Source organism: Hippopotamus amphibius, chromosome 2 (genome assembly GCF_030028045.1).
Source record: "Hippopotamus amphibius kiboko isolate mHipAmp2 chromosome 2, mHipAmp2.hap2, whole genome shotgun sequence".
In the NCBI taxonomy this organism is placed as follows: domain Eukaryota; kingdom Metazoa; phylum Chordata; class Mammalia; order Artiodactyla; family Hippopotamidae; genus Hippopotamus; species Hippopotamus amphibius.
The window spans coordinates 7,873,619-7,899,023 of record NC_080187.1 but is presented as its reverse complement, the minus strand read 5'-3'; the positions used below and the strand labels follow the sequence as shown (position 1 = coordinate 7,899,023).

Below are 25,405 nucleotides of genomic sequence, written 5' to 3'. Positions count from 1 at the left end.
CTCTGAGTTCCGCCCCAGCTGGGCCCCCACATTTGCCCAGCGAACCCGCCTGCCACTCTGCACCTGCGCTGACTCTTGCTCTTCTGCTTTTCCCCAGCAGGAAGGGCCCAGCCTCACCTACGCGACCTGCGGTCCCCCGACCAGCTGAGGCTCCCCTCTTAGACTTATAAGCCTGTGGCCACTGGCATCCAGCCGCCTGCCCTCCCTGCCTCCCCAGGGTCCCTTCAGAGGACTCGCGGGCTTTCTGCCCACCCAGAGGGGCCTCTAGTGCTCCCTCCAGCCATTCTGTTAGCTTTGCCCTCCTGGTTCAAACAGTGTTCTTTCTCCTTTCTCCATCAGGCCTGGTGGCTGTCGCTTGGGGCTCACGGCCCCATACTCCCTGAGGCTAGGGTTGGCCCTGGGCCACTGGGTCGAAAGACGGGGGGGGGTGGGGGGGCGAGAGAAGAGGAAAGCCAGAGGGAGCCGATCATGTGTCTGGAGCTGTGGGTGCACTGCCTGGTGGTGTGTGAGAGACCAGCGTGAGTGGCAGGGTGGGGGCTGCCTCAGCCTTTACCCTAGATCCCTGTGAAGCTCTGGCCCCTGCCCATCTCCAGTTCCTCCCTTCCACCTTCCCTTTCTGTCTCTCTCTTCTATTCCAGAACCCTCACCTACACCCCCACCTGCATCTTCCGCTCCTGCCCTTCTCTGCCCCCACTGCCGGGCTCGGCTGCCCTTGCCTTACCAGCTCTCTCCCCCTTTTCTCTCTCCCGTTCTCTCTTTGCTTTCTCTCCAACTGCCAGCCGATCGGGTCAGGCAAGTCCATCCCGTCCTGAGAGCCCCAGGCCCCCCTTCGACCTCTAACCAGATCCCTCCTATTCCTCGGAGACCTCCCTTCCCAAGCCTGCCTGGACGGCTGTTCTGTGACTTGACAGTGGCTACCCAGCCCCAGAGCCTCCCCTTCATCTGTGACTTAGTCTGTTGTAGTGGTGAGCTGACACATCCAGGCGTGACGTTGGTGAAACTTGTGCACCTCTGTGGTCTTGCTCCTGCCCCGTTCTATAAATATCTATAAATAATCATATATATATATTATATATACACACACACACATATATATGGCCAAGCCTCACCTCTAGCGTCGGGAATCAATCACCATGCTGTCCTTGAGGAGTCTTGTGGCCCACCTACAAGGGAACGCTGTCACCCTGACGTCCCCCTCCAAAGCGTGCCACCTCTGATGAGGCCCCCTGTCATGCCCAGCCTGTGGACAGCCAGCCCCCCCTGCCACCCTCCCATCCCTACCCCCCCCCCCTTGAGCATGGGGGTGCTGTACTGGCAGCTGTGTGGTTCTCTGACCACTACCAGTCTTGCTGTCTCTTGGCTGAGAATAAACCCATTTTGGATGATGGGGAAGTGTGTCATCTGCTGGCTTGTGTTCTCTGTGGCGCTCAGGGGGAGCTAAAGGTTTAAACACTGGAGTGAGGGATGGGGAAGGGCCCAGCTATTGCTAGGCTGCTGTAAGCTGTGGGTAGAAAAGCCCCATCCTTTCCCGAGGCCTACTGGGAAAGCACCTGGAGTCAGGTGATCCTCATCCTGCGAACCCTGCTCTGGCCACTAGAGGGCCGGGACAAAGGATGGGAGGCACGGGACAGAGGATGGGAGGCACGGGCCAGGCAGGCCCTGTGGAGGGATGGGCCACCAGAGGGGCAGGGTGATGGAATGGAAAACACCTGGACCAGAAGTCAGCACTCAGGGTGCTGTGGCACCCTGCCTTCTCTCCCCAGGATTAGATCAGACTTCTAGTCTCTCGGCCACTAAGGCAGGACTTCCCCTGAGAGCCCCACGGCAGCCCCCCTGGGAACCCCCAGGCTTCACCAGCAGCACACAGGTGACAGGCCTTGGAAGATCTCTAACGGCCCTGTTGGACGTGGTCAGACACACTGGGGAATCGGCACAACCAGAAGCCTGCCCTCTGCTGGCAGGACCCGCTCCCTGTTTAGTGCTCACGGCACAGACCCAGGTGACCCAGTGACGGAAAAAAGAAACACACAAAGAGAAGTCGTATGGCTAAATTCTTTTATTCTGAAATAAAAAGTGAACCAAGTGAAACAAACAGGAGTCGAATCACCCGGGCACAACAAACCCGTCCCCGCCTCCACCTCTCTCTCTGTCCTATACTATCAATAAATAAGTTTCCCCAGCCCCAAATATTTAATAGAAGCTCCTCCCCATCACCAGCTCCAACCTCCACTATGATACAGCGGCTGCCCTACCTCCAGAATATACAAAATGTTACACAGTTACAGTATAAACACTGGGGAGGGAGCCCACTCCGCCACCAGCTTATGTCCTTGCCTGGCCTCGGTTTGCCCAACTGTCCCAAGGCCTGCGAGAGTGCTGCCCAGTTGCCTAGCTGGGCGGGGGGGGGGGGGGGGGCACTTTTGCCCCAAAGTGCCTCTGAATAGAGGATGCATGAGCCCCTCTGAAGGGAGGGCTGCTTGGTGGGGGTGAGAAGACCACCAGGGAGCCCCTGTTCCCCGAGAAGAGCAGCCTCATAAATAAACTGCGTTTATTGAGCCTCTGGCTCTTTGTTTTCCTGGAGCTATTAACAGCCCAGAGATCAAGACACAGCCCTGGCCAAGATGGCAAGGGGTCTGCACCTATGTGTCTCCCCCCATTAGACAGGGGGCGCATACCCCTCTTCAGGGGTTTCAGCTTGCTAGTTTTGGGATCAAGGGGCGCCGGGAAGGAGGGACGGGGAGGCAGGGGTGGGTGGCGGCAGCGCCCCCAGCCCCGCCTCTCTGGTCTCTGCCTGCTAGTGTCACACAACTAGATCACCATGATCTTCACTTCATCGTTGGCGTCGGCCCGGTAGAAGAAGGGGATGCAGGGGCTGCTGCCCAAGCCCGGGCGCTCCTGGGGGTTCTGGATCTCACGCAGCAGCTGCATGATCTGCTGTGCGGTGGGGTTCTCGGGGGCCGTCTCCCCCTGGGGGGGCTCCGCGCTGTCCTCGAGGCTCACCTCACGGAGACCTTTGGAGAGAGCACGCAGCGGGGCTTGGAGTGGTGCGCCAGCCCTCCCCCGCCGGCCCGCCCGCCGGTACTCCCCACGGGCGCCACTCACCACTCTCGCTGTCAGCAGCGCCAGCCTCCTGGGGGTCTGGGGGTGCTGAAGTGGGCTCACCAGCAGGGTTCTGGGCAGCCAGGAACTTGCCATACCATTCATTTCGCTCACCAACCAGGCGTAAGACCAGTTCCTGAAGCTCCAGCAGCTTCACCTAGAGAGAAAGGCGCTCAGCACCCCCAGCCCGCCCCGCCCCGCCCCGCCCCCGCCCACAGAGATGGTCAGAAGGACCCCTACCTTCATCTCTTCCTTGTCCTGAGCCAGGCGGCTAATGTACTCCTCCTTCTCCCGGTGCCGCGCCTTCAGCACCGCCCTCTGACTCTGATAAAGGGCGATGTATTCTCCTGCGGGGAGCGAGGAGGGTGGACGGGGCTCAGATGCAGGGCGGCCCTGATCCAGCCCTGCGGCCCCCCCACCCCGGGCCCCCACCTCTCCGCTCACCAATAGTGTCTGTCTCTCCGGACAGCTGGATACAGCGATGCTCCAGCTCCTCGACCCGCTCTTTCAGATCCACTTTCTCCTGCATGAGCTCTGTAAAGCGGCCCTGAAGCCAGAACAGCAGGGTCAGAGCTTGGCCGTGACCCACCCGCAGGCCCCCACCCTTCCTGGACCCCCATGCGGGCAACTCACTCACCTGCAGCTTGTCCATGGCCACCTGGAGGGCCCGGTGGGTCTCTGCAGACACACTGTCCCCGCCGGCCCCGGAGGCTGGGGCCTCCTTCTCCGCCTCGTCCTGGGCCGGGGCTGCCAGGTGGGCCAGGCTCTGGCAGCGAAGCTTTTGCTCCTTCAGCTGCCCGCGCAGCCGGGCCTGCTCTTCCTCAGCACTGGCTAAGGCCGAGTTAAAAAACGCCACCTGCCAGCAAGAGGTGCACACGTGCTTTTGTGGGGGGTACTCAGGACCAGCGAGGGGCAGGAAAGCAGAGACACGCTCCCTCCCTTGGGGTCTCAGCGGGCACGCCTGTGGTTCAAGGATGACATGGCACCTGACTGTGGCTCCCAGGGGAGGTTGGGGGTCAAGAGAAGTCAGAGGGAGGGAAACCACGAAGAGTGTCGGAGAGGAACTGCACAGGGAGGCGGGAAGTGAGGCAGGATGGAGCGGGGAGAGTGGCTCACCAGCTCCTCTCGGCTCTCGAGCTCCTCGGGCACACTCAGCTTCAGCCGGGGAGCCTCCTCGTCCTCCTCCTCGCCGTCCAGTCCGGCTCCTGTTGGGGACAGACAGGGGGGCCTCAGACAACCTGACAAGGGAGGTGGGGCAGGCCAGGACCAAAGCTCGGGGCCCGGCTCTGCCCCCCACCTCACTCTGCAACCCTGGGCCAGCCAGGTGCCAGAGGAAGAAGATTTGCTGTCCCAAAGTTCCCTTCTAACTCAATTCGACGCTGTGAAAAGTGCCCCTGCTCCTCGGGCGGCGTGTTCTCCCTCCGGGCCGTCCCACTTGCCTTCCCCAGACACAGCCACGAGGTTCAGCTGGGCCTGGAGCTGCTGGTTCTGCTGCTTGGCTGCTTCCAGGCGCTCCTAAGGGGCCAGGAAAGAGAGTGAGGAGGGACACAGGCTGCAGGCCTCCCCGCTCAGGGGCCCAGCACTCAGACGCCCTCACCTGGGTGTCCTGTAACTCCTGGCGGGCCACCTCCGCCGCCACCTTGCCCTGGACCTCCTCGTGCTGCAGCCGGTCCATGAGCTGGGTCTGCAGCAGCACCTGCTTGTGCAGCGCCTCCTTCTCAGAGGCCAGCTGCTGGTAGGCGGCCACGTGCTGCTGGTAGGCGGCCACATACTGCTGCAGGTGGTTCAGGCACTGGTCCCGCTGCTGCTGCAGATCCTGGGCCTCTTGGGTCTTCGCCTCCACCTGCGGGAAGACCCCGGGGGTGAGGGGGGGTGGTGGCTGGCCTCCAGAGTCTGAGCCCATAGACTGGGAAGGCTGGGCACAGATCCCTCTGCCCTGAGGCAGGCACCTCGGGCCTCTGCCGGCTGCCCAGGCCCCTGCCTTCCTCGCTCCAGAGCCCCATGCAGCTGTCACCCAGCCCCACCCCTCATCACAACTTCTGTCTTAAGGTGGGGAAGAGCAGAGAGCTCCAGCCAACATCTGTAAGGTACACACTGAACGCCAAAGGCTTTACATGCATGATTCTCTAATCTCCAACACCTCTAGGAGGAAAATGCTGACCTTTTTTTTTCTTTTCTTATTTCTTTGGTCAAGCTGTGTGGCATGCAGGATCTTAGTTCCCTGACCAGGGACTGAATCCCAGCCCCCTGCAGTGGAAGCTTGGAGTCTTAACCACTGAACTACCATGGTACTCCGATAATCTCCTTTTAAGTTAAGGAAACTGAGGCTTAGAGATGCGAGGGCTGAATCCAGGGCTGAACCTGAGGTGCCGGCCACTGTACACCCTCTCTTCCCCTCTAATTAGGGGCTTGATGCCTCTAGCGGGGACAATGACCTACGGTCCAGGGCTACCCAACTCTGAAAGTCAGAGGCCAGGGGGCAACGAGCAGTCACGGGGTCTGAAGGACTCTGGGGTCACCAGTCCCTCCCCAGAGGCTGGTGCCCGTCTCCTAGCCCTTCCGGCTGGGGCAGGGGTTACCGTCTCCTTCAGCTCCCCGAGCTTCTCCTGCAGCTGGCCCAGCTTCTTGGCCAGCTCCTTCTTGATGTGCTGCTCCGACTGCAGCGCACCGGTAATCTCCATGTTGTCGTTGGACTGCACAGAGAGAAGCAATCAGCAGCCACCCAGTGCAGCTGGAGACCCCAGAACTTGGTGTCCGCCTCCCACAGCGCAGGGAAGGGTGGCGGCAGCTAGGTAAGACAGCCCCCTCCCCCCACGTCCCTCTGAGCAGGGCCCTCTGGCTCACAGGGTGCCTTCCTGGGCACCATTTCACGAAAGGTCCAAATCACCCATTTTACAGGTGGGAAAACCAAGGCCCCCAGAGGGGTTAAGTGCCTCGCCCACCCCAAAGGCCTTGGCCAGGAAAGAGGGCAGGCTGGCCGGGCGGGGCTGCGCACCAGCTTGACGAATCCGTTCTGCAGCTCAGCCAGCTGCTCCTTGAGCTCGCGGTTCTGGGATAGCGCGCGGCTGATGGTGGTGCGGTCGCTCTGCATGCTCTCCAGGATCTGCCTGCGCTCCTCTGCCTGCTCCCCCCAGCACTCGGCTGCCCGCTCCAGCTCCAGCAGCCGCTGCTCCTGCTCCTGATTCAGGTGACTCAAACTCTCATTGTCCTTCACCTGTGCCTGTAGCTGCCCCGCCAGGCTCTCCAGTTCCTTTTGCAGCCGCTCAGCATCCGCCTGCAGCCGCTGTTCTACCTCCGTGGGCCCGGCTGGGGGCTCCTGAGGTGGGGGCACAGCTGACAAAGGGAGCATACCGTCAGGGCCTTTCGCCCCTGCAGTCTCCAAAAAACCCACTTTTTTTTTTTTCGGCCGTACCATGCCTCAGACAGAATCTCAACTCCCCAACCAGGCATCGAACCCATGCCCCCTGCAGTGGAAGTGTGGAATCTTAACCACTGGACCACCAGGGAATTCCCTCCAAAATATCCTCTTCTTGGTCCACAGCTTCTGTTTCAGCCTCCTTGCCCCAAATCTTGGCTTCCTGGCTCAATCTTTCAAGACACGTTCAGAGTTCCTTACATCTCTATGCTCAGGACGACAGTGGGCACTTCACCCCTTTTTTGCAGATGGGGACACTGAAGTTCAGAGAAATTGCAAGACTTGCCAACTCCTGGGACAGATCTCTTTCCCTTGGACACGGTGCCCTTCCACCCACCCACCTCCATGTTCAGCCGCCCTCACCAGCCCTGACACTAGTCCGGATCCAGGACGCCCTGGCCCCAGCTCACCTATCTGGTTCCGCAGTTCAGCCAAACTGGTCTCCAGCTCCTGCACCTGACTCACGCTGTGCTCCTTTTCTTCCCTCAACTTGCTCATCTGCCCGAAGCATGGGGGAAGGGGAGGGGCACAGAGAGGGAGGGCATCAAGGAAGGGCCAGGCGACCGTCTTCCCCTCCACCCCCACCTCTGGATACACACTTCCACCGCCAGCCACGCACATGCCGTGATTCCTATTTCACAGGTGCCCAGGAAGACCAAGTGACTACCTAAGGTGGCGGGGGGGTCGGAGGGCGCATCTCACCTGCTCCAGCACCTGCTGCATCTTCTGCTGCCACATGGCGTTCTCTTCTTTCATGTTCACCACATACTGGTCTCTCTCCGCCTGTAGCTGCTTCAGCGAATCCTTCAGCTGCGAGAGTGGGCGCAGAAGTTAGCAGGGGCTGTCCCAAGGCCTCACCTGTTCCCGGTCACCTGGGGTCATCCTCCCCCCACACCCCTCCCTCTGCAAAGCCTCACCCGTTCCACGTGCGTCTCCAGCTGTGCCTGCTCTTCCAGGGCCTGCTGTAACTGCTGGCTGCTGTCAGGAGTAGGTTGACTAGAAAACTGGACGGTGAAAAGTGAGGTTGGATCTGGGGAGCCCAGGATGTTCCACCAGTAACTCCCCCAAAGGTCAACGTACAGGGTTGTCCTCATGTTATTAGTGCCACATCTGCAGGCTTTATTTTTAGTAAATATTCATTGCTCCCCAACCACCTCAATCCACTGTGTATCCTTCTCGACCCCTTTCCACACATATGCAACCATGTTTAAGGAGTGCACAGTGCAGCTGTGCTGTGCCAGGGTGGTATCATATACGGTTCTGCAACTCAGTTTCACTTCGCTGCAAACAAGATATACTTAATTTTTATAACGGTTACATAGCAGTCCAATATATGAACATGGCACCCTTTAATCATACCCTTACTGATGGCAGGAGAGCAGAGAACTGCTGTGTGTGCAGAAAAACTGAAGAGGCTCTCTGACTTGGGCATCCTGTCTACCTGGAGGCATGGCCCCCAAGAGGAAGGAAGCAGACTCACGGGTGAGCCTCATAACTGTTACCCATAAAACAAGGGTTTTCAACCAGGATGCTTCAACAGATAAAAATAAAAAAGCCCTATCCCTGAGAGTCTGACTCCAGAGGTCTGCGCAAGGCCCCGGTTTTTCTCCTATCTCTAGAGGAGTCCAGGGCAGGGCCAGAACAAGGATCCGCATTTTCTGGCTCCCGGCCCACCGGGTGGGGCCCCCACCCTCCAGGGCTGCAGCCCCACCTGCTGCAGCAGCAGCTCCGACATCTCCAGCTTCTTCTGCAGCTCCCCCACCCGCAGTTGCACGGCCGCCTTCTCTGTCACCACCACCCGCAGCTTCTCCTCCAGCTCCGAGTTCTGCTGCTTCAGGTCCTCGTTGCTTTTGCTGTGGCCGGAGGCAGTGGAGGGAGGTGTGAGTAGAGAATGGAGAGGATCGATCTGGTGATCAACCCACTACCTATGCCACAGCACCACAGAACAGTTGCTTTGGAAGGGACCCCAGGATCAAGAGTCACAAGTGGCAGGCCAGAGAGAGGACGTGAGTTGCCTGAGGCCACAGCAGGAGTCAGTGGCACAGCTGGGACGAGAGCCTGGCTCCAAACACTTCCAAACCTGTACCACCTCCTCGCCCTGGTCCCTTGGCTCCCCCCCACCTCCCCGCCCTCCCCCACCATCCCCATCCTACTTGTTCTTGTATAACTCCAGCTTGAGGGCATCCCGCTCTTTGGTTAATTCTTTGTTGTACTGCAAACACAGAGAGGCAAGGGCAGGATAAGGCGGCTGGAAGATGCAGACTAACGGCAGCAACACGTCCTCCCCTGGTGTCAGGCTTTATATTTTTTCAAAGCACTTCGAAGCTCATGTTCTCATTTGGGGTTTCATTTTTTTTTTTTTTTAATATCTTACTTATTTATTTATTTAGGCTGCGCCGAGTCTCCACTGCTGCACTCGGAATCCTCACCGCGGCACGCGGGATTTTTTGTTGCAGCATGCGGGATCTAGTTCCCCGACCAGGGATCAAACCCGAGGCCCTTGCATTGGGAGCTCAGAGTCTTACCCACTGGACCACCAGGGAAGTCCCCTCATTTGGTTTCGATAAGAACTCGGGAAGGGGGGAAGGGGCAGGTGGAGAGATCTAACTCACGGCTGGCTAAGAGGCCCAGGGACAGCAGGTAACACTGCCATCGTTCTCACTGTTATCAGCACCACATCCGAACGTCTCCTGAATGCCTTCTCAGCCAATATTCCCATCTCAAACTCACAATCACCGTGGGAGGCAGTTACTATTACTACCTGCACTTCACAGGTGAATGAATATTAGAGGCTAAGTGGGTCGCCTAAAATCATTCAGTGCTGGGATTCTTCACCCATGTTTTCTCCCCGGGGTGGTGGCACAGATATGAGGTGGGGATTGAATTGTATTGTAATCTTTTGTGGGTTTGGGGGGGTCTTTTGTTTGTTTTTTGGCATGCAGGATCTTTCTTTGTGGCACGTGGGCTTCTCTCTAGTTGTGGTGTGCAGGCTCCAGGGCGCGTGGGCTCTGTAGTTTGCAGCACGCAGGCTCTCTAGTTGAGGCATGCAAGCTCAGTAGTTGTGGCGCGCGGGCTTAGTTGCGCCGCGGCACATAGGACCTTAGTGCCCTGACCAAGGATCGAACCCGCGTCCCCTGCATTGCAAGGCGGATTCTTTACCGTTGGACCACCAGGAAAGTCCCCTTTGTTCATTTTTTGAATGGATGGTACTCTCACGTAGCCCCAAACTCAACAGGTACAAAAGAGATATCTCTCAGCCACCCTGTTCCTCTCCCTTGGGTTTTTATGAATCCTTTCCGACAAGTCTTATATATATTACACACACCTACTTTTCCCCTTCTTAGTGTGGTAAGAGACTAAAAATACTGTTCTGAACCTTCACAGCCCAAACACCTAGCACTTGGGCCAGAGCCCAGTGCCAGTTAAGGGCAAGGCTGGCGCTCAGGCTCTGGGCTCTGCATCCAGGGCTCGCTCTAGACAGCACCCCCCACCCCCGCAACTCGTCCACGGAACCAACTCATATCCCAGCGGCTTCTCACAACCACGCAACTTTACAGCAGCAAGGAACGGCCTGTGCTGCCTTCTGGGCAGCGAGTCACTCCATCCTGCCGAAGGGACCTTTAGGCTCACTTCCCCTCTCCACCACCTGCAAGGGATGGGCAGGCTGCTGGGCTCACCCTATCGGCCTGCTTCTGCTGCGTGGAGACGGCAGACAGCGTCCGCTCCAGCTCACCCACGCGCTGCCTGGATGACTGCAGGCGATTAGCAAGCTCCTCCGACTCTCCTGAAATGACAGCGTGACAAGGGAAGCCGGAAGAAGGAATCCCACTGAAGGGCAGCCAGCGCGCCTGGCCAGGGGGTGAAAGGGCGCCTAGATTCCCACCTGCTTTCTGCCTGGCTGCCTGTTGGGTGTGAGCCAGGGCTGTCTGTAATTCCGTCTTCTCGGACACCAGAATCCCTATGGTCTGAATGTGGACCTTTGGGAGAAAGGGCAAAAAGAGAGGAAAAAAGAGAGTGCTGAAAGAGAGAAAAAGCAATGTATCCTGGGGGCCATGAGGGACCCTGGTTCGGCCCGCTCACCTGCAGTTGTTCTCTCAGAGCCCCTTGTTCCTTTACTAGCTTCTGCTCAAATTCCTTCTTCTCCTGCAGGAAGGGAGAGGAAACAGCCCTTACCAGGAGGAGGCAGCAAAGGACACACCCCCCCAGAATGCCACCAATGGCCCAGGACAAGCCCACCAATGAGAACAGATAATCGGCCACCCCAGGAGTAGGGGAGGGGCAGGGAAGGGCAGGGGGTGAGCCCCCTATTTCTCCAGGTTGCGGGCAGGCAAGAGGAGAATGGGCCTCTACATCTGAACCCTCCCCCCAAACCCATCAGCCATGGGAGGAGCAAACAAAGAAATCACGTTACTTTTTCCAGTTGATCCAAAGTTTCCTGGTTCTCTTGTTTCTGTGGGGAGAGTCAAAGAAAGGTGACTGAGGTTGCCCCCTTTCCCGTGACCCTCAGACCAAGGAGGAGGGATGGGCAGGGCCCTGGAACGGGTCAGAAAGGGAGAGTTCCTGGGGACGTGAACAGACGAATGCTTCTCAAGCTAAGGGACTTTGGGTCTTGGGAGGTTTTGCTCACGGCTACAGCAGCGAGTCTGGATCTGATTCCCTTGAAGGGACATTGACATAAACCTTTAGAAATGGAGTCTGAGAAGGTAAAGACCACCCCCTGCCAGCTTGCGATCTGGAAGGGGGCATTCACTCAAGGAATGTTTCCTGAGCACACACTGCAGGCCAGGCTCTGTTCCTAACAGCACAGATACGGGAATGAAAAGGACCTTTAAATCTTTGATTTTTTTAAGCTTAAGAGGGACCTTGGACACCCTCTAATTCTACCTCTTCGGGAAACTAAAGCCCAGGGAGGAGAGGTGACCTGTCCAAGGTCAAAGTTGGAACAAATCAGGGGCTGAGACAGGGCTAGGACACACCAGTCGAGCTACTGCTTCCTCTAGAAGCAACAGACCCAGGGCAAGCGGGGGGAGGACTCAAGCAGGGGTGTCTGGAGAACAGAGTAGGCAAACAGGGCAGCCACAGAGAGAGCCATGCTGCATGCATGTTCCGGGGGCCCTCCAGCTGAGACCTAGACCCCCCAGCACCCCTTTCTCCCACGGCACCAGGGGTCCCCAGCCCCTTTCTTCAGAGCCCCAAGGTGAGACTGGAGCCCCAGATCGGCAGCGTGGAATCAGGGGACAACACTGGACTCTTACCAATCGCTCTATCTTGCTACTGAGTTGTTTGTTTGTTAGATTGCTGGTGTCCAGGGCTACTGATAGTTCTTGGTACCGGCTCTGAGGCGCATGCAGAGAGGAGGAGGAGTTGGAGGAGGGGTGGGGGGAGAGGTAGAGAGAGCAATCATTAGGGTTGGGGGGTGTCTGGGCTGTCTCAGCTGGCAGTGGGGCACCCAGCCCCCACTGTGGGAGGAGGTGGGGGGCGGGCGGTGGCTGGCCTGCAGGGTCACTGGGCCATGGTGCAGGCCCACTTACCTCCAGATTCTTTATGTTAGCAGGAGATGCTAGGCCCTCCCCATTGATGTAAGATGAAGACTAGGAGAGACGAGAGGGCTCACATGGAGACGTTCTCTGCCCCCTCAAGGCCTAAGCCCCCCAAAATCTTGTCTTCCCATCAACTGGCGACACTTCCTTTTCTGCCTAACTTGCTCCCAGCCCCTTAACCCCTCCCTGTGCCAATTTCTCCTGGTTCTTAATTCCCCCTTGTCCCTCCCCTTGCAAGCAGCTCTCATCCACAGGGTAAAATTATGTAACCAATCTCATGGTCCAACCCCTTCATTTGGACAGCTTCAAAGAGGAGACTCAGAGAAGTAATAACTAGCTAAACACTATCCAGCCAAGCTGCCAGGTCCCAGGCTCTTCCCTTCCTCTTCTTTCCATCATAATTTCCTTCCCGCTCTAGCCTCCTCCGGGCCCAACTTTGGGGGGGTACCTCGGACACAAGACCGTTGAGCTGCTGAGATAGCTGTCGCAGGCTCTCGGTGGATGAGAAAGATCTGGGGATGAACACAGCAGTCAGGGGTGCAGCAGGCTCGACGGGAAAGAAGGGGTCATGGGCAGTAGCCTAGGGACTGCTGCCCCCATGGGAGACACTCACGTGCTTTCATCAATGGGACTAGGGCCATTGTCAGCATCGTGGTTCTGTGTGGGAAGAAACGTATGAATCGGTCATTCAATTTCCAGTAAGAACCACCCATGGGCCCCAAGCTCATTCCAACCACCTTCCATCTCCGTGAACCTTAAGGAGAACTTGGTTTTGGCCTCCCCCATCCCAGCCCTCAGGAAGGGCATCCGGCTCTAGGAGCCAAGCTACCTGAAGAAAAGGGAAGAGGCTCCACAGTAGGTCCAGTGCCCCGGGAAGGAGGAGGGGGCGAGCACAGAGTGGGGCAGCGGGCCGAGGGGGAAGAGGCACACACCTGAGTCGATGCCATGCTAGTGACACAGGGGGGACTAGCACAGGGGGAAGGGACACCGCCAGGTGACACGGTGTCATCAGCAGATGGTGTAACAGGAGCGGCGCAGTCTTTGGGCGCCTGTCACAGAACAGAGCAGGGGGTTAGGGGGCCATGCGGGGCAAGAGGTGCCTTGCTGCCACAGACGCATGGGTGCAGAGCAGGTAGGACAGGTGTTGCTGCAGTCAGAGTAACAGTCACACATGCTGGGAGCCACTCTGGGGTGTGGCTATGGCTTGCCCGGACCTCGGGCCGCTCGGCAGCCTTCCGGAACTGCACGGCCTCCTTCGTGAACACGTGGGCCTCGTTCTCCCTGGAGCTCAGCTCCCTGGCTGACCTGCGGCAGCCGCAGCAGGTGGGAGGAAGGTGTGCCAAGTCAGAGAGAAGCAAGGCACTGCTCTTCCAGAAAGCCAGTCTGTGCCCAGAGGGCCCCTCGCCCGGGGCCCTGCTGGGCAGAGGGCAGCAGTGAGCGAGAAACAGAGCCGCCCGCCTCTTTCCTCTCGCTCTCCCTTCCTTCCCTCCTCCTCCCCACCACTGGGTGCGTCTCCACGACTCAGGCCGTTTTTGGGAAAGAAGCTGCCCAACGAGAAGGCTCTTCCTGCTCCTGGAGGCAAAAAGAAAACCATGGCCACTACCCCACCCCAACCTCCTGGCTCCAAAACACCTACCCAACCAATGAACAGCTGAGAAACTGGAGGTAAGATGTCTCCCTTTTGAGTCCTGGCATCTTGGAGAACAATCGTGGGACTGAGGACCAGGAGCCACGGAGAAGCTCCCTCTTCCCCCAAGTGGATCTACTTGCTCGACCAGAGCCCCACTCGGCCTCTCTCCAGGCTCAGGCCTGACATCTGGTCCAAGCCTCTGGCTCGAGAGCACTCATGTTCAAAAAGGCAAGATGGGGAAGAAGGCTGACAAGCCAAAGCTTGACAAGGGAAGAGCGCCAGGGAGCCAAGGCCTGCCCAGCGAAACCTGGTCCGGAAAGAAGAGGCTGCACCTCTCTTGGGCGAAAGGGCTGCCTGCTCTCTGGACACCGGCAGCCCTAGTCTCTGAAAACCCAAATCTACTGTTCTCCTTAGAGCAAGTGCGGCAGAGCCTGGGGAGCTGGAGGTGAATCAAGCTGTGTGCACGGGGACTGTCCACACTGTGACCTTTGACCCTGGAACCTGGTGTTGCCTTGCCAACCTGTACTACTGAGTCTAATAGGTAAGAGCAGGGGTTCAGCAGCTGGCTAGGCATGAGACCTTGGGGGAGGGGAGCACACTCATAGCCGTGGGCCCTGGTGAGCCCTGGGTCCCTCCTGGCCTCCTGCGTGCCCACAAATCCCTAGCATTAGAAACAAGAAAGCTCGGAAGGGGAAAAAAATATTTTTCCAAGAACTTAAATATACATAATATGACTGTATCGTGAGTAACCAAGTTATTTCATAATTTTGAGTCATAAACCTAACCATGAAATTTTAAAAAAACATTGTCCACTCCCTCCAAATGCCCCATTCCATTAAAAAAAAAAACAAAAAACTTTTTTTCTATCCATTAGTCCTCATTGCTGGAAATGCCATCAGCTCTACCCAGGACACTGCAATCACAGGCCTGCAATACGAGAGTGGGAAACAGTTATTGATATAGAGAGGATTTTTAAACAACAAGAAGGGAATATGGGGTTCTGGGTCTTTATTTCCGGGAGAGCAGAAGGATGCGGGCCCAGGGCCTTGGAACGGGAGTGCAGACGCACAGCTTCAGGACTCCCGTAGGCCTGTGCTCCCCTCCCCGTGCCACCCAGCGTCTCCTCTGAGCCAACAAGGTGAGTCACTGCACCTGGACAGACCCGACCGACTGGGCATGAGCAGTCCTCATGACTGAAAGACTCTAACCCCAGCCGACAGTGCCCTGTCCCAGCCCCTCTCCCCCTGCCCATCTTCAGCGGGACCTGACCCCTTCCAGCCCTACTCCTCTGGCCTGGCAGATGTCCCCGAGGAAGTTCATTGAGGAAGTGCCAACATCATGTTGGGAGGTCATCTCCTAGTCCAGGTGCACCCCAGGCTCCCCGCCTTTCCAGAGAGTACTCTGTGAGCTTATAACCCTGGCCATTACCTGCACCACACCCCCTGCCTGGGACTCCCATGTCCCCTGCTCTCCATGTGGATGAATGCTACCCACCTCTAATCTTCAAACCGGACTCAAATACCACCCCCTCCAGCCTCGAGTCCATTTAGAACCAACCTCTGCCTTGTTGAGCATTTGGAATGTTGCCACTTTCTATCTTGTTTCTTTCACCTATTTTCTCCAGCACCCAGCTACATGCCTCAAGGGCCCACTGAATATGGTCAAGTGTCCAGCTGATTTTTAAAAGAGAATAGGGGCAGAATGTCCTGATCATTCACGTGTTTGGTTAACCTCCCATCCCTAACAGTTAGTTCCACTGAAAAAATAACCGCAATCCTTGTAACTATAACATAAACTCCTTTTCTCTTAACCTTACATTCCCTACTGACAAACCAAAATGAATTCATCAACTCAAAAAAAAAAAATCACAAACTACTTTGTGGTCTATTGATATTTCGGGGACAGATGCCCAGGGGGCAAGACTTGAAGGTTTGGTTTTATTTAACTTCTCCGCGTCTCATAGCACCACGGACATTCAAACTGGAGGCTCAAAGAGCCCAAATCCCACACACCTGCTCTGGAAGCGATTCCCAAGTTACCTTTAACCTCCAAGGAGCGTCTCACCTTCTCAAAGGTGATAAAAGATGGGGGGACGGGGGGATCCAGTCAACCAAGCAGGTGAAAAAGCAGACATGAACAGGCTGAGGGTTAATGACAGCAACATAAAATAAGCCAGAGGCAAAGTATCCCCCAAACCAGAGAAGCCTCAGGGCATGCAGAGCTGGGAGGGAGCAAGCCAGAGAGGGGGACTCGGCACTGCCTCACCTTCCACTTGTCCAATGGGGGGATCGCTACCCCATTGGAGCGGTTAAGGTCGGACACCAGCACCTTCAGAATGTCCTGAATCTACAGGAGGCGAAAAGGGAAAAACAAGGGCGGGGGAGAAAGAGAAAAGTGGCTTAGAGAGGCAAGAGAGTCAGGGAGGGAAGAAGAGACGGGTTCAGGGCGATGGAATGCTGGAGAAGAGAGAAAGGGATCGATACCATGGCCTGTGCCATCTTTCCAAACAGCCACTTGCTGCCTTGCCAGAGGCAGAAATCAAGGTAAACAAACAGATGGAAAAGTCCCCGGAACAATGCAGTCACACAGCTCCTTAGATGAACACAGCAGCTCTTAATAGCCTCTTAGACCCTCAGGCCCAGACTTTTAAAAAACCAACTTCAGAATAAGGGTCTGCTTGAACAAAGGCGGCTACTGCTAAAAAAATAAGTCTGAAAGACAATGATCTGATCCAACAGTATCACCTTACAGATGAGGAAGCTGAGGCCCAGGGGACGAAGTGATTTTCCTGAGGTCACCCAGCAAGCTGGTGGCAAAGATGGCCTTGAAACTCACATGGTCTCCTAACCCAAGTGCCTGGGACTCTCCTCACCACAGCCTGGGGCTCTGTTGGTGCCTCTAAATGGAGAGCCTGAGGGCAAGCGGCTGTTCTCACTGCCTGGCTTCCCCCCCGAGGCTGGGGGTAAGGAAGATCACCAGAGCAGCAAGTCGAGTAGCAACTACTCTTTTTATTGAATGTTTACTTTGCACCAGGCCCTGTATTAAGGGATTGTTATAAAAACAACAGCAATCTCATTCGAACTTCGTAAGCATAAGACAGTATTACCCCAATTTCACCAATGTGGAAACAGAGACCCAACGAGCTTAAACCACTTGCCCAAAACCATATCCCCATCAGAGAGAGAGGCAGAATTCAAACCCAAACTTCTTAGCCAATATCTGACAATTCTTCCACAACCTTAACCACTACCCTCTACTGTTGTCCCTTGAGCACCCCATCCCCGGAAGCTGCCCAGGCAAGACTTACATCCTCAGGCGAGGGACAACCACCAGAAGTGGTTGTCTTCGGGCTACTGCCATTCTTGATCTTTCTTTTTTTCTTAGCTCCTGCAGGAACACCAGGGCTGTTCTTCTGCTGATACTCCCTTAACTGCAAAAAGGAAAAGCAGTGAGGCGCATGAGAGCTATAAGCCCCCTGTATTCACATCCTACTTTACAGTTTTCAAAATACTCTGCTATTCGCCATCTGATTTAATGCCACAACAACCCTACAAGGTGTCATCGTTCTCAATGACTTAAGAAATGGACTCATAACATGGCTGGGGGGAAGAAAAAGGCAATAACAGGCAACAAAGGGAATTTAAATGCAGGCTTCTGACTCTGAGATCTGGGGTTATGACATCAATCAGTAGCTGCCGGGGGCAAAATCAGAAGCAGGGGTGGAAAAGGAAACATTTAATCAGACACCAGGGTCCTTTCTAACACCCTGGTTAGAACTGCACACCAATACTTCTCAAACTTTTACATCACTTATCCTAATGGCAGAAGGCAGTGAAGGCACACAACCCTAGTGAATCTGGGAAGGTAACAGAGAGAGGACAACCCAAACACCATTTCAGAGAGAAGTCCATTATAATCTTACAAATCTAGGCAAATGTCATCCCTAAGCACACTAACATAAAAGGCTTTCAAGCAAAACTGATGCTCCACTCCCATGTTTATCCTGTGGCACTCAGGGCACCCCGTGTTGAGACGATGATTTGGGAAACTCCCACAGAGAATAAGCAGATCTCACTCCAAAGGAGCACTGAATGACGGGCACTCTGGTCTCAGAATCAATAGAGAATTAGAATGTGAGGTAGAAAATTCGGATTTAAAATGTGAAAGTCTCTCTGCATAGAAACCTAGGAGAAAACCAAACTAAACAAGGCACATTCTCCCCGCTGCCACCCAGAGGTATTGTCAATGTTTCGAGATCACTGGGGAAGTGTAGGCTTTTTTACGCTATCAACATCCAAGGATGGGGTACAGTCTAGAGTGAGGGAGCCTGAACGCTGGTCCGACCTAGGTCCCACAGTCCCGAGTCCCCTTCAAGCTGGAAATTTGTGCCGCGACCAGAGAAACCGGAAAGGATATGAAAACAGAGGGGGGCCTGGGTCGTAAGATCATGACAGTTTCGAGGGGGATTATGACGTAATTACATTCCACTCCTCCCTACCGACGCCCGAGTCGCCGCTCCGCGGTGGGGGAGGGGAACGCAAGGCCGGGACCTAGGTTTTTGGAAATCGAAAACCTAGGGAGCCCAAGCAGATCCGGTTCTGAGTGGCAGGAGGCGAGGGCCGAGCCTGGTGCGGGAAGCCTCGCGGGTCACCGGCCCAAAGTCACCGGGGGTGACGAGTGAGGGCGGGGGCTGGGCTGCCGGGGGGCGGGACTGGCTGAGAATACTTTTTGGGGGGGGCGCCAAGGGGCGCCGAGGGGCTCTCCCCGTGTGCCTCGGAGGCAGCAAAGACTCTGGCCATGGCCCGGCCGTCGGAGGGGTCTCGGGCTGGGTCAGGGAGCCGCGACCCCGCACGTTTTACCTTTTTCTTGGCCGCAGCCAATTTGCTCTGTCGGGTTTCTTCCGACATCCCGGGACGGGGCGGGGGAAGGGGGGGCCACATCAGCACGATCCCGGCAACCCCTGCGGAACTGCTTTCGGCAGCCACCGCGCCGCTGCGAGACAGAGCCAAAAAAGGCGGGACCAGGGCGGTACTAGGCCGCCGCGTGTGGGCGTGGCCTCATAGCTCTAATCCCACTGGCCACTGGGAAAGATGCCAGGGAAAGGGGACTTGCGCAAGCCGCGGCGAACCAGGAGGAAAGGGTGGAGTCGTAGTAAAGGCCGTGTGCGCAGCCGCTGTCGCCGACCACCTCCGCGGGGCGAGGCAGGAACCGCTCTCTCAGGGTGCGCGCGCAGCTCGGTGTGTGGCGGTTCCTTGTCGCGTCACAGGATTCCGAACACCTGGCGGGCCGGAGAGGCCGCTTTTCCGCCCCCGCCCTGGAGTCTCCTGCACTGCAGAGCCCCCCGAGTCGGGGGCCCCGGACCCCAGGCCTGAGGAGGTGGGGGAGGAGCGGACAGCAGGGGGAAAGCACATCTCTTCCCAGTCCCTTTCCTGAGTCCCCGTAGCTCTGCCCCGGACTTTCTCTCCCCAGAGATCACTTCCGGAGACCACTCCCCCTTCCACTCCTCCACACCCTCCTCCCTATCAGAACCCCCCTTCCTCCAGGATCCCTACCCCGATCCCGGGAGCGTTATCTGCCCTCTTCCCAACCGGATCCAGTCCGGGTCGCTCTACTTCACAGCTGTTCCTCCTCTCACACCCCCCACAGTACCCCTTTCCTCCCAAAGCGGCCTCTATGTCCAATCAGCCTTTTTCCCTCGGATTCCTCTCCAGGACTCAACCAGGACTTTCCAAAAGTTGCCGCGGGGCCTTCCGATCCCCTGTGAGTATGTCTGTGCCCCCTTCCTTGCCCTCCACCCTGCACGCCACTGCAGCTCCCAGCCCTCCTCTTCGTCCCCAGCAGCAGCTGACCCACCCCCAAGTCCTCTTCAAGGCCTTCCTCCATCTGACCTTATTCTGCTGAGAAACTCCAGGTCTTTTCTCAGTCCTTCCCCATCTTTTTCCTCCTGCCCACCAAGCTTCAAAGAAACGGCGTCCTGTCGTTTGTCAGTGGTACCCCAGGCTCTCCAAGTGGGCTGCGTCTCTTCTCCTTCCTGACAGCACCACAAGTGGTTGGTTGGTTTTGTTCTTTTCACACCACTGTCCCTCCCTCACCCATTCCACCCACACGGAAACCACTCTCATTCCCTCAAACACAGTGTATTCTGTCTCCTGCCTTAGGGCATTTGGATACACTGCCCCTGTCTGGAATACTTTTCTTCCAGCTTTTTGCCAGACTGATGCCTACTCATCCTTTAAAGTTGAGCTTCCTCAGAGAAGTCTTAGCCCCACTCCCAGCTCAGGCCAGTTGCTTAGTTAGACCCTCCCTTAGCACGCTGTACTTCAACTTCAAAGCACTTTTCAGACTGGTAGTTAGTTGATTGGTTATTTGTCATTCACACATTCACTTGACAAATTCATTCAAAATAGTGCCTACTCTACCCCAAGTACTGTTGTAGACACAGGGCAGGCAGCAGTGAATAAAATAAAGTCCCTGCCCTCATGGTGTTTACACTCCAGTGGTATGAGGCCATCAACGAAAATAATATCAATGAAATACACAAGATGTCAGGTGGTGGTAGATGTTAGAAAACATCAGGACAAAGGGATAATGATTGAGGAGTGGCCATTTAGATGGGGTGGTCAGGGGAGGACTTTCTGATGACGTGTGACCTGTGAGCAGAGCTTTTAATGGAAATATCTGGTGGAAGAGCGTGATTGTTGGGTGTTTTATGTCTGGGACTAGGCTATATGTTCCATGAAGGCAGGGGGCCAGTTCTGATGTCTTATCCATTGCTGAACCCCTGGAGCCTTTGCCAGTGCCTGGCAGCTAGTGTTTACTCACGATTTGTTGACTGGTTAAAAGCCTCTGTCCTAAGAATAGGAAGCACGTCTTCCTTGGTCTCTTGTATGACAGTTGCTGCAACACACAGTGTTGGATCAGCAGTGTACCAGGCGCCAGCCTTCACAGCTTTTAGATGCAGAAAGGACAAAGATGAGCTGTACCCCAGGGATGGGTTTTGCTACCCGATGCGATTATAAACCTAGCAACATCATAGGCTTGAGAGGAGAATCCAAGAGGTAGACCTGAAGTGAATTCTCTGGAGTCAGATTGGGAACCAGGATGGGCCCTTTAAAGTTGGGTTTGGCTGCGAGTGAAAGAAAACTCCAAATGATGGCTTAAACAGTCATCAGGGACCCAGGCCTCTATCATCTAAGACGCCATTCTACTCCAACATCCCTCCAGCTGGCAGGAAAGGCATGCCCTCTCCCTAGAAGGACAGTTCCCAGACATCACATACGCTATTTCTGATTAAGTTCCACTTGCCAGAACTTAGTTATAAGACCCCATCTAATTCCAAGGGAAGCTGGGAAATGTAGTCTTATCCCAGGGTGGAGGGTGTCTATTACAAGCCAGAAGCAGGGAGTGGCTATTTGTAGGTTCTGAATTGTAGATAGTTGGTCAGTCTGGCTTACGACTTTTTGTGCCACTCAGCGGCCATCTCCCAAGTCTGGCCAGGCTGATGGGGCCAGTGAGGATTCTCTGCACCTTGACCTTCAGAAGCTGAAGGAGAAGAAGGACATGCTGGACAAGGAAATCTCCCAATTAATATCTGAGTGAGTCTCTTTGGGTTCCTCAGTGTGCTTAAGATAATCTATTTTTGGCCACGTCATGCCATGAGGCTTGCAGGATCTTAGTTCCCCCACCAGGGATTGAACCTGGGTCCCGGCAGTGAAAGCACCAAGCCCTAACCACTAGACCACCCAGGAATCTCTAGATAACTTTTTTTTTAATTTATTTATTTATTCATTTATTTATTGGCTGCAATGGGTCTTCGTTGCTGCATGTGGGCTTTCTCTAGTTGTGGAGAGCGGGGTCTACTCTTTATTTCAGTGTGCGGGCTTCTCAGTGCAGTGGCTTCTTTTGTTGCAGAGCACAGGCTCTAGGCACGTGGGCTTCAGTAGTTGCAGCACATGGTCTCAGTAGTTGTGGCTCACGGGTTCCAGAGCGCAGCCTCAGTAGTTGTGGCGCACAGGCTTAGTTGCTCCACGTCATGTGGAATCTTTCCGGACCAGGAATTGAACCCGTGTCCCCTGCACTGGCAGGTAGATTCTTAACCACTGCGCCACCAGGGAAGTCCTAGATAACTCTTAACTAGTGGCCAATAATTGAAGCCTAGCTTAGCATAAAAACAGGACTGTGCCGGGAATTCCCAGGAGAATAAGGGGAACTAGGAACTGGAAAGCTATGGCTCTTCCAGTCTCTTCTGGGCCCACAGTCTCTGCCTCTGCTTCCGTCTGCACATGGGCTCTGTCCTCCCTCTGCAGGTGGGTTTTCAGTGCCCAGGGAAGCTGGCTCTTCCACAGCTCCTGGGTTTTCCCACGCCCTGTGCTCCAGCCACATGGCCCAGACCGAGCAGCCTTTGAATGTGCGTGTCACACTTGAGGGGATCTGACTAGCTACTCGTGTGCCCATCTGTGAGTCCCTTGGCTGTGACCAGGGTTGCGTAGTACCAGTGTGGTTGGGGACCCCTCCCTAAGGGTACAGGGAGAATTTTCCAGGAGTGAGGGGGTGGGCAGATCCCCTGCCCTACCTTAAGCCTCATGAGGGCATGGTCTATCTTGGCATCACTGTGTTCCCAATGCTGAGCACCCAGTAGGCCTTTAGTGAACATTTGGGGCTGGGGGTTAATTTTTTGTTTTTTTAAGATTTACTTTATTTTATTTTTGGCTGCATTGAGTCTTCATTGCTGTGCACAGGCTCTCTCTAGTTGTGGCAAGCAGGGGCTACTCTTCATTGCAGTGCACAGGCTTCTCATTGCAGTGACTTCTCTTGTTGCAGAGCACGGGCTCTAGGTGCTCCGGCTTCAGTATTTGTGGCACGTGGGCTCAGTAGTTGTGGCGCACGGGCTTAGTTGCTCTGTGGCATGTGGGATCTTCTCGGACCAGGGCTCGAACCTGTGTCTCCTGCATAGGCAGGCAGATTCTTAACTACTGCGCCACTGAGGAAGTCCCCACATTTGTTAAATACATATTACTCTCTGAACCTTGGAGACTCATCAACTTTCTTAACGATATTCTTTCTTTCTCTCCATTTCTCACTTCAGAGGCTACAGCGTGGATGAACTGGAGGACCACATCTCCCAGCTCCACGAGTATAATGACATCAAGGATGTAGGCCAGTTGCTGCTGGGCAAACTAGGTGAGGGAGTCCCCACACCCCAGGGCTGGTGGGATTTTGCTCCTGGGCCTTCTAACTTGCCAACCCCCCTACCATTCTCAGCTGCCACTCTCCCTGAATGCCCCTGCCCTTCCTGGCCACCTAGCAAAGCAACTGTACAGCTCTTACCTGAGTCCCTAGGGCTTTTCCCTCATGTGTAGAGCCTGCTTTGGAGCTGCAGGCAGGTTTAAGCCTGGGCTCAGCAGCCTTCCTGAGGACTAGGGTTCCCAGTCTTCCAGGGCCTACTCAGATCAATGGAGACCCCAGCCTTGCCTCAAGTGGATGACATGTTACAGCAGCAGAAAGTGCAAGGGCGACTCTGTGGCTTAAAGAGGCATTTTGTTCCTCCTTGAACACAGTCTCACTATCCAGAGGGCTGAGCCGAGGCACAGGCACCTGTGTGTCTGAGCTGGCTGGGACAGCCCAGCTTGGAGGTAAGGAAATGTGTAGGTGGCCTCGGTTCCATCACCTGGCTTGGATGGGTGGGCACTCTGATGTTTGACCACCAGTGACCATTTGGGACAGTGCTCAGAGCTGGGCTGTCTGCCCACTGGCTGCCTGAGTTGTAGCACTTGTTGCAGAATTGCCTGTCAGCATCCAGGATTCCACAGCAGGAAAGGCTTCTCTGTGTTTCAGTGGGGAATGGGGCCCAAAGAAGGGGAGGGAGAAGACAGAAGGAGGTGGAGGATGATCAGGATGCAAGAAGAAAGGAATGTGAGGGACTTCCCTGGTGCTGCAGTGGTTAAGAATCCACCTGCCAGTGTAGGGAACCTGAGTTCCATCCCTGGTCCGGGAAGATCCCACATGCCTTGGAGTAACAGCCCATGTGACACAACCACTGAGCCTGTGCTCTAGAGCCCACGAGCCACAACTGTGGAAGCCTGCATGCCCTAGAGCCCCTGCTCTGCATTAAGAGACGCCACCACAATGAGAAGCCCGCATGCAGCAACAAAGACCCGACGCAGCCACATATAAAAAAATTTTTTTAATTATTAAAAAAAAAAAAAGAAAGGAATGTGAGGGGACTGTAGCCTAGAGGCCAAGGGAAATAAGCTCTTATTGTACAGAACCCAGCTTGAGACCTGTCCTTCCAGGTCATAGGACCTGGAGCAGGTGGCCTGTCCTCTTTCATTCATCCAGTGACTTATTTCCTGAGCACCCACTCTGTGCTACTCTGCAGGGTATGGGGACACTGGTGAGCTGGACACTTGAATATCTCCATTCTCATGTGATGTGTTTTGGTGTTGGGGTGGGGGAGGGGAACAGTCAGAAGTAAAGGAATACAAATAAATGAATTATAAAATGTGTTAAGTCCTGTGAAGGAAACAAAGGACAGAGCCAGAAAATATTGAGGTATGAACAGGGTGGCAGGTGGGGATGAGAGAAGGTGGTCGGGGAAGGCCTCTGGGGAGACCCCTTTCCGTGGGAGGAGAGACGCGTCTTTGGGGAAGCAGGAGGAATGGGCATCAGCAAATGGCAAGGGCAGCACATGGGCCAGGGTTTGCCCCTGGCCACGGATACCATGTCAGTGTAAACTTACATTTGCAGCACCTGGCTCTTGGTGCTCCGTGTGGAGAGAGGATTCTAGGGGAGCTTTGTTTGCCTCCCCTGCAGCGTGGGTGAGGGTCAAGTGAGTCTCATTCAGCGTGATCAGACAGGGCCCACTGTGGAGGAGCCTGGAAGGAGTAGCAGGAGGGTTATCTTGGCCAACCAGGAGAGCAGGAAGAAAGTGCAGGAGTGGGTCCTGAGGAGGCCAGGGCTTTGGCCATTCTCCCTTCCACTTCTCCCACTGGACAGTCTCCCTTCCCTCCTTCCTTTCAGCCGTGATCCGAGGTGTCACCACCAAAGAGCTGTATCCAGAATTTGGCCTGGATGTGAATGACTGAGTTCACAGCCCTTTGTCCACGGCCCACTGGGACAGGCGGGTGTGGACATAAGAAGCAGTGAAAGCCCAACCAGAGCACCTACAGGCTTTGCAGCGAGAAAGTGTCAGAAGCCCAGAGAAGAAGAGGGGCAGGAAAGAAGGAGTGTTCCCAGCTCCAAGGTTCCTGAAATGTTCCAGTGATACCTCTGTGTGTGTGTGTGTGTGTGTGTGTGTGTATCCTATTTGTAAATAAACATATGAGTGATCTTGGTGCAAATCTGTATGCTGATTCCCTCTCCTCTGATAGCCATCTGATCCTACCCTGGAAAAAGAGAGCCTGCCTTGGATTATAACAGACTTCCCTGTGCCAGGCACTGTGCTAGGTGTCTTACCTCCATTATCTCTAATGCTTCAATCCATCCTATGAGGAAGTAGTACTACTATCTCCATTTTACAGATGAGGCAATTGAGGCTCAGAGAGGCACAGTGACTTGCCTGAGGTCACACAGCCAGTAAGTGGCAGAGCAGGGATTTGAGCCCAAGTCTTAGCTCTGAAGCCCCTGCTGTGCAACACTGCCTTTCTGGGCTGGGGAATAAGCACGGAAGAGCTGAGAGTGAAATCGCCATGTTGGGAGGAACTCCCCCTTGATCTACAGGGT

At 55.3% G+C, this 25,405-nt stretch overlaps 3 protein-coding genes across 10 annotated transcripts in view; 2 read left to right on the top strand and 1 right to left on the bottom strand.

Moving 5' to 3' along the window:
- DNM1 (dynamin 1) overlaps window positions 1–1,392 on the top strand; it is a 43,182-nt gene extending 41,790 nt beyond the window's left edge. For 2 of the 6 annotated variants that reach the window (XM_057722333.1, XM_057722331.1), the window contains exon 22: window positions 780–1,392. In XM_057722333.1, the coding sequence (XP_057578316.1) occupies window positions 780–840 (61 nt within the window). In that variant the 3' untranslated portion in view covers window positions 841–1,392. Of the gene's footprint in view, window positions 1–97 lie in introns of all 6 variants that reach the window. The other 4 variants (XM_057722328.1, XM_057722326.1, XM_057722330.1 and 1 more) reach the window with 2 other exon arrangements.
- A 646-nt stretch (window positions 1,393–2,038) lies between these two features.
- Window positions 2,039–18,695, bottom strand: GOLGA2 (golgin A2). 3 transcript variants are annotated; one of them, XM_057721227.1, is made up of 27 exons: window positions 18,544–18,695; window positions 16,992–17,114; window positions 15,950–16,030; window positions 12,987–13,103; window positions 12,668–12,711; window positions 12,503–12,566; window positions 12,046–12,105; window positions 11,770–11,850; window positions 10,926–10,964; window positions 10,595–10,657; window positions 10,398–10,491; window positions 10,192–10,298; window positions 8,668–8,726; window positions 8,226–8,367; window positions 7,432–7,518; window positions 7,217–7,324; window positions 6,925–7,012; window positions 6,095–6,432; window positions 5,679–5,792; window positions 4,697–4,942; window positions 4,539–4,614; window positions 4,216–4,304; window positions 3,737–3,955; window positions 3,544–3,646; window positions 3,340–3,446; window positions 3,103–3,256; window positions 2,039–3,011 (listed from the first exon to the last, which is right to left on the bottom strand). In XM_057721227.1, the coding sequence occupies exons 1-27, from the start codon at window positions 18,622–18,624 to the stop codon at window positions 2,809–2,811; spliced, it is 3,087 nt and encodes a 1,028-aa protein (XP_057577210.1). In that variant the 5' UTR covers window positions 18,625–18,695; the 3' UTR covers window positions 2,039–2,808. The 3 variants fall into 3 exon arrangements, with proteins under 3 accessions (XP_057577210.1, XP_057577212.1, XP_057577211.1); XM_057721229.1 differs by lacking the exon at window positions 12,987–13,103; XM_057721228.1 differs by lacking the exon at window positions 15,950–16,030.
- Window positions 18,696–18,845: 150 nt separating this feature from the next.
- SWI5 (SWI5 homologous recombination repair protein) lies at window positions 18,846–25,014 on the top strand (the record flags this gene model as incomplete). The annotated part of the gene is made up of 5 exons (XM_057720578.1): window positions 18,846–19,060; window positions 19,396–19,444; window positions 21,158–21,279; window positions 22,770–22,864; window positions 24,704–25,014. Coding segments are annotated over 5 exons (546 nt in total), but the record flags the coding sequence as incomplete, so codon positions are not given.
- Between the last annotated feature and the right edge of the window lie 391 nt (window positions 25,015–25,405).

Coding starts and splice junctions, on each gene's coding strand:
- GOLGA2 (XM_057721227.1), bottom strand. CDS start 18,624: ATGTGGCCCCCCCTTCCCCCGCCCCGTCCCGGGATGTCGGAAGAAACC. Junction 12,567..12,667: donor AGTCCCATTGATGAAAGCAC/GTGAGTGTCTCC, acceptor GTTCATCCCCAG/ATCTTTCTCATCCACCGAGA. Junction 4,305..4,538: donor CGTGGCTGTGTCTGGGGAAG/GCAAGTGGGACG, acceptor TGTCCCCAACAG/GAGCCGGACTGGACGGCGAG.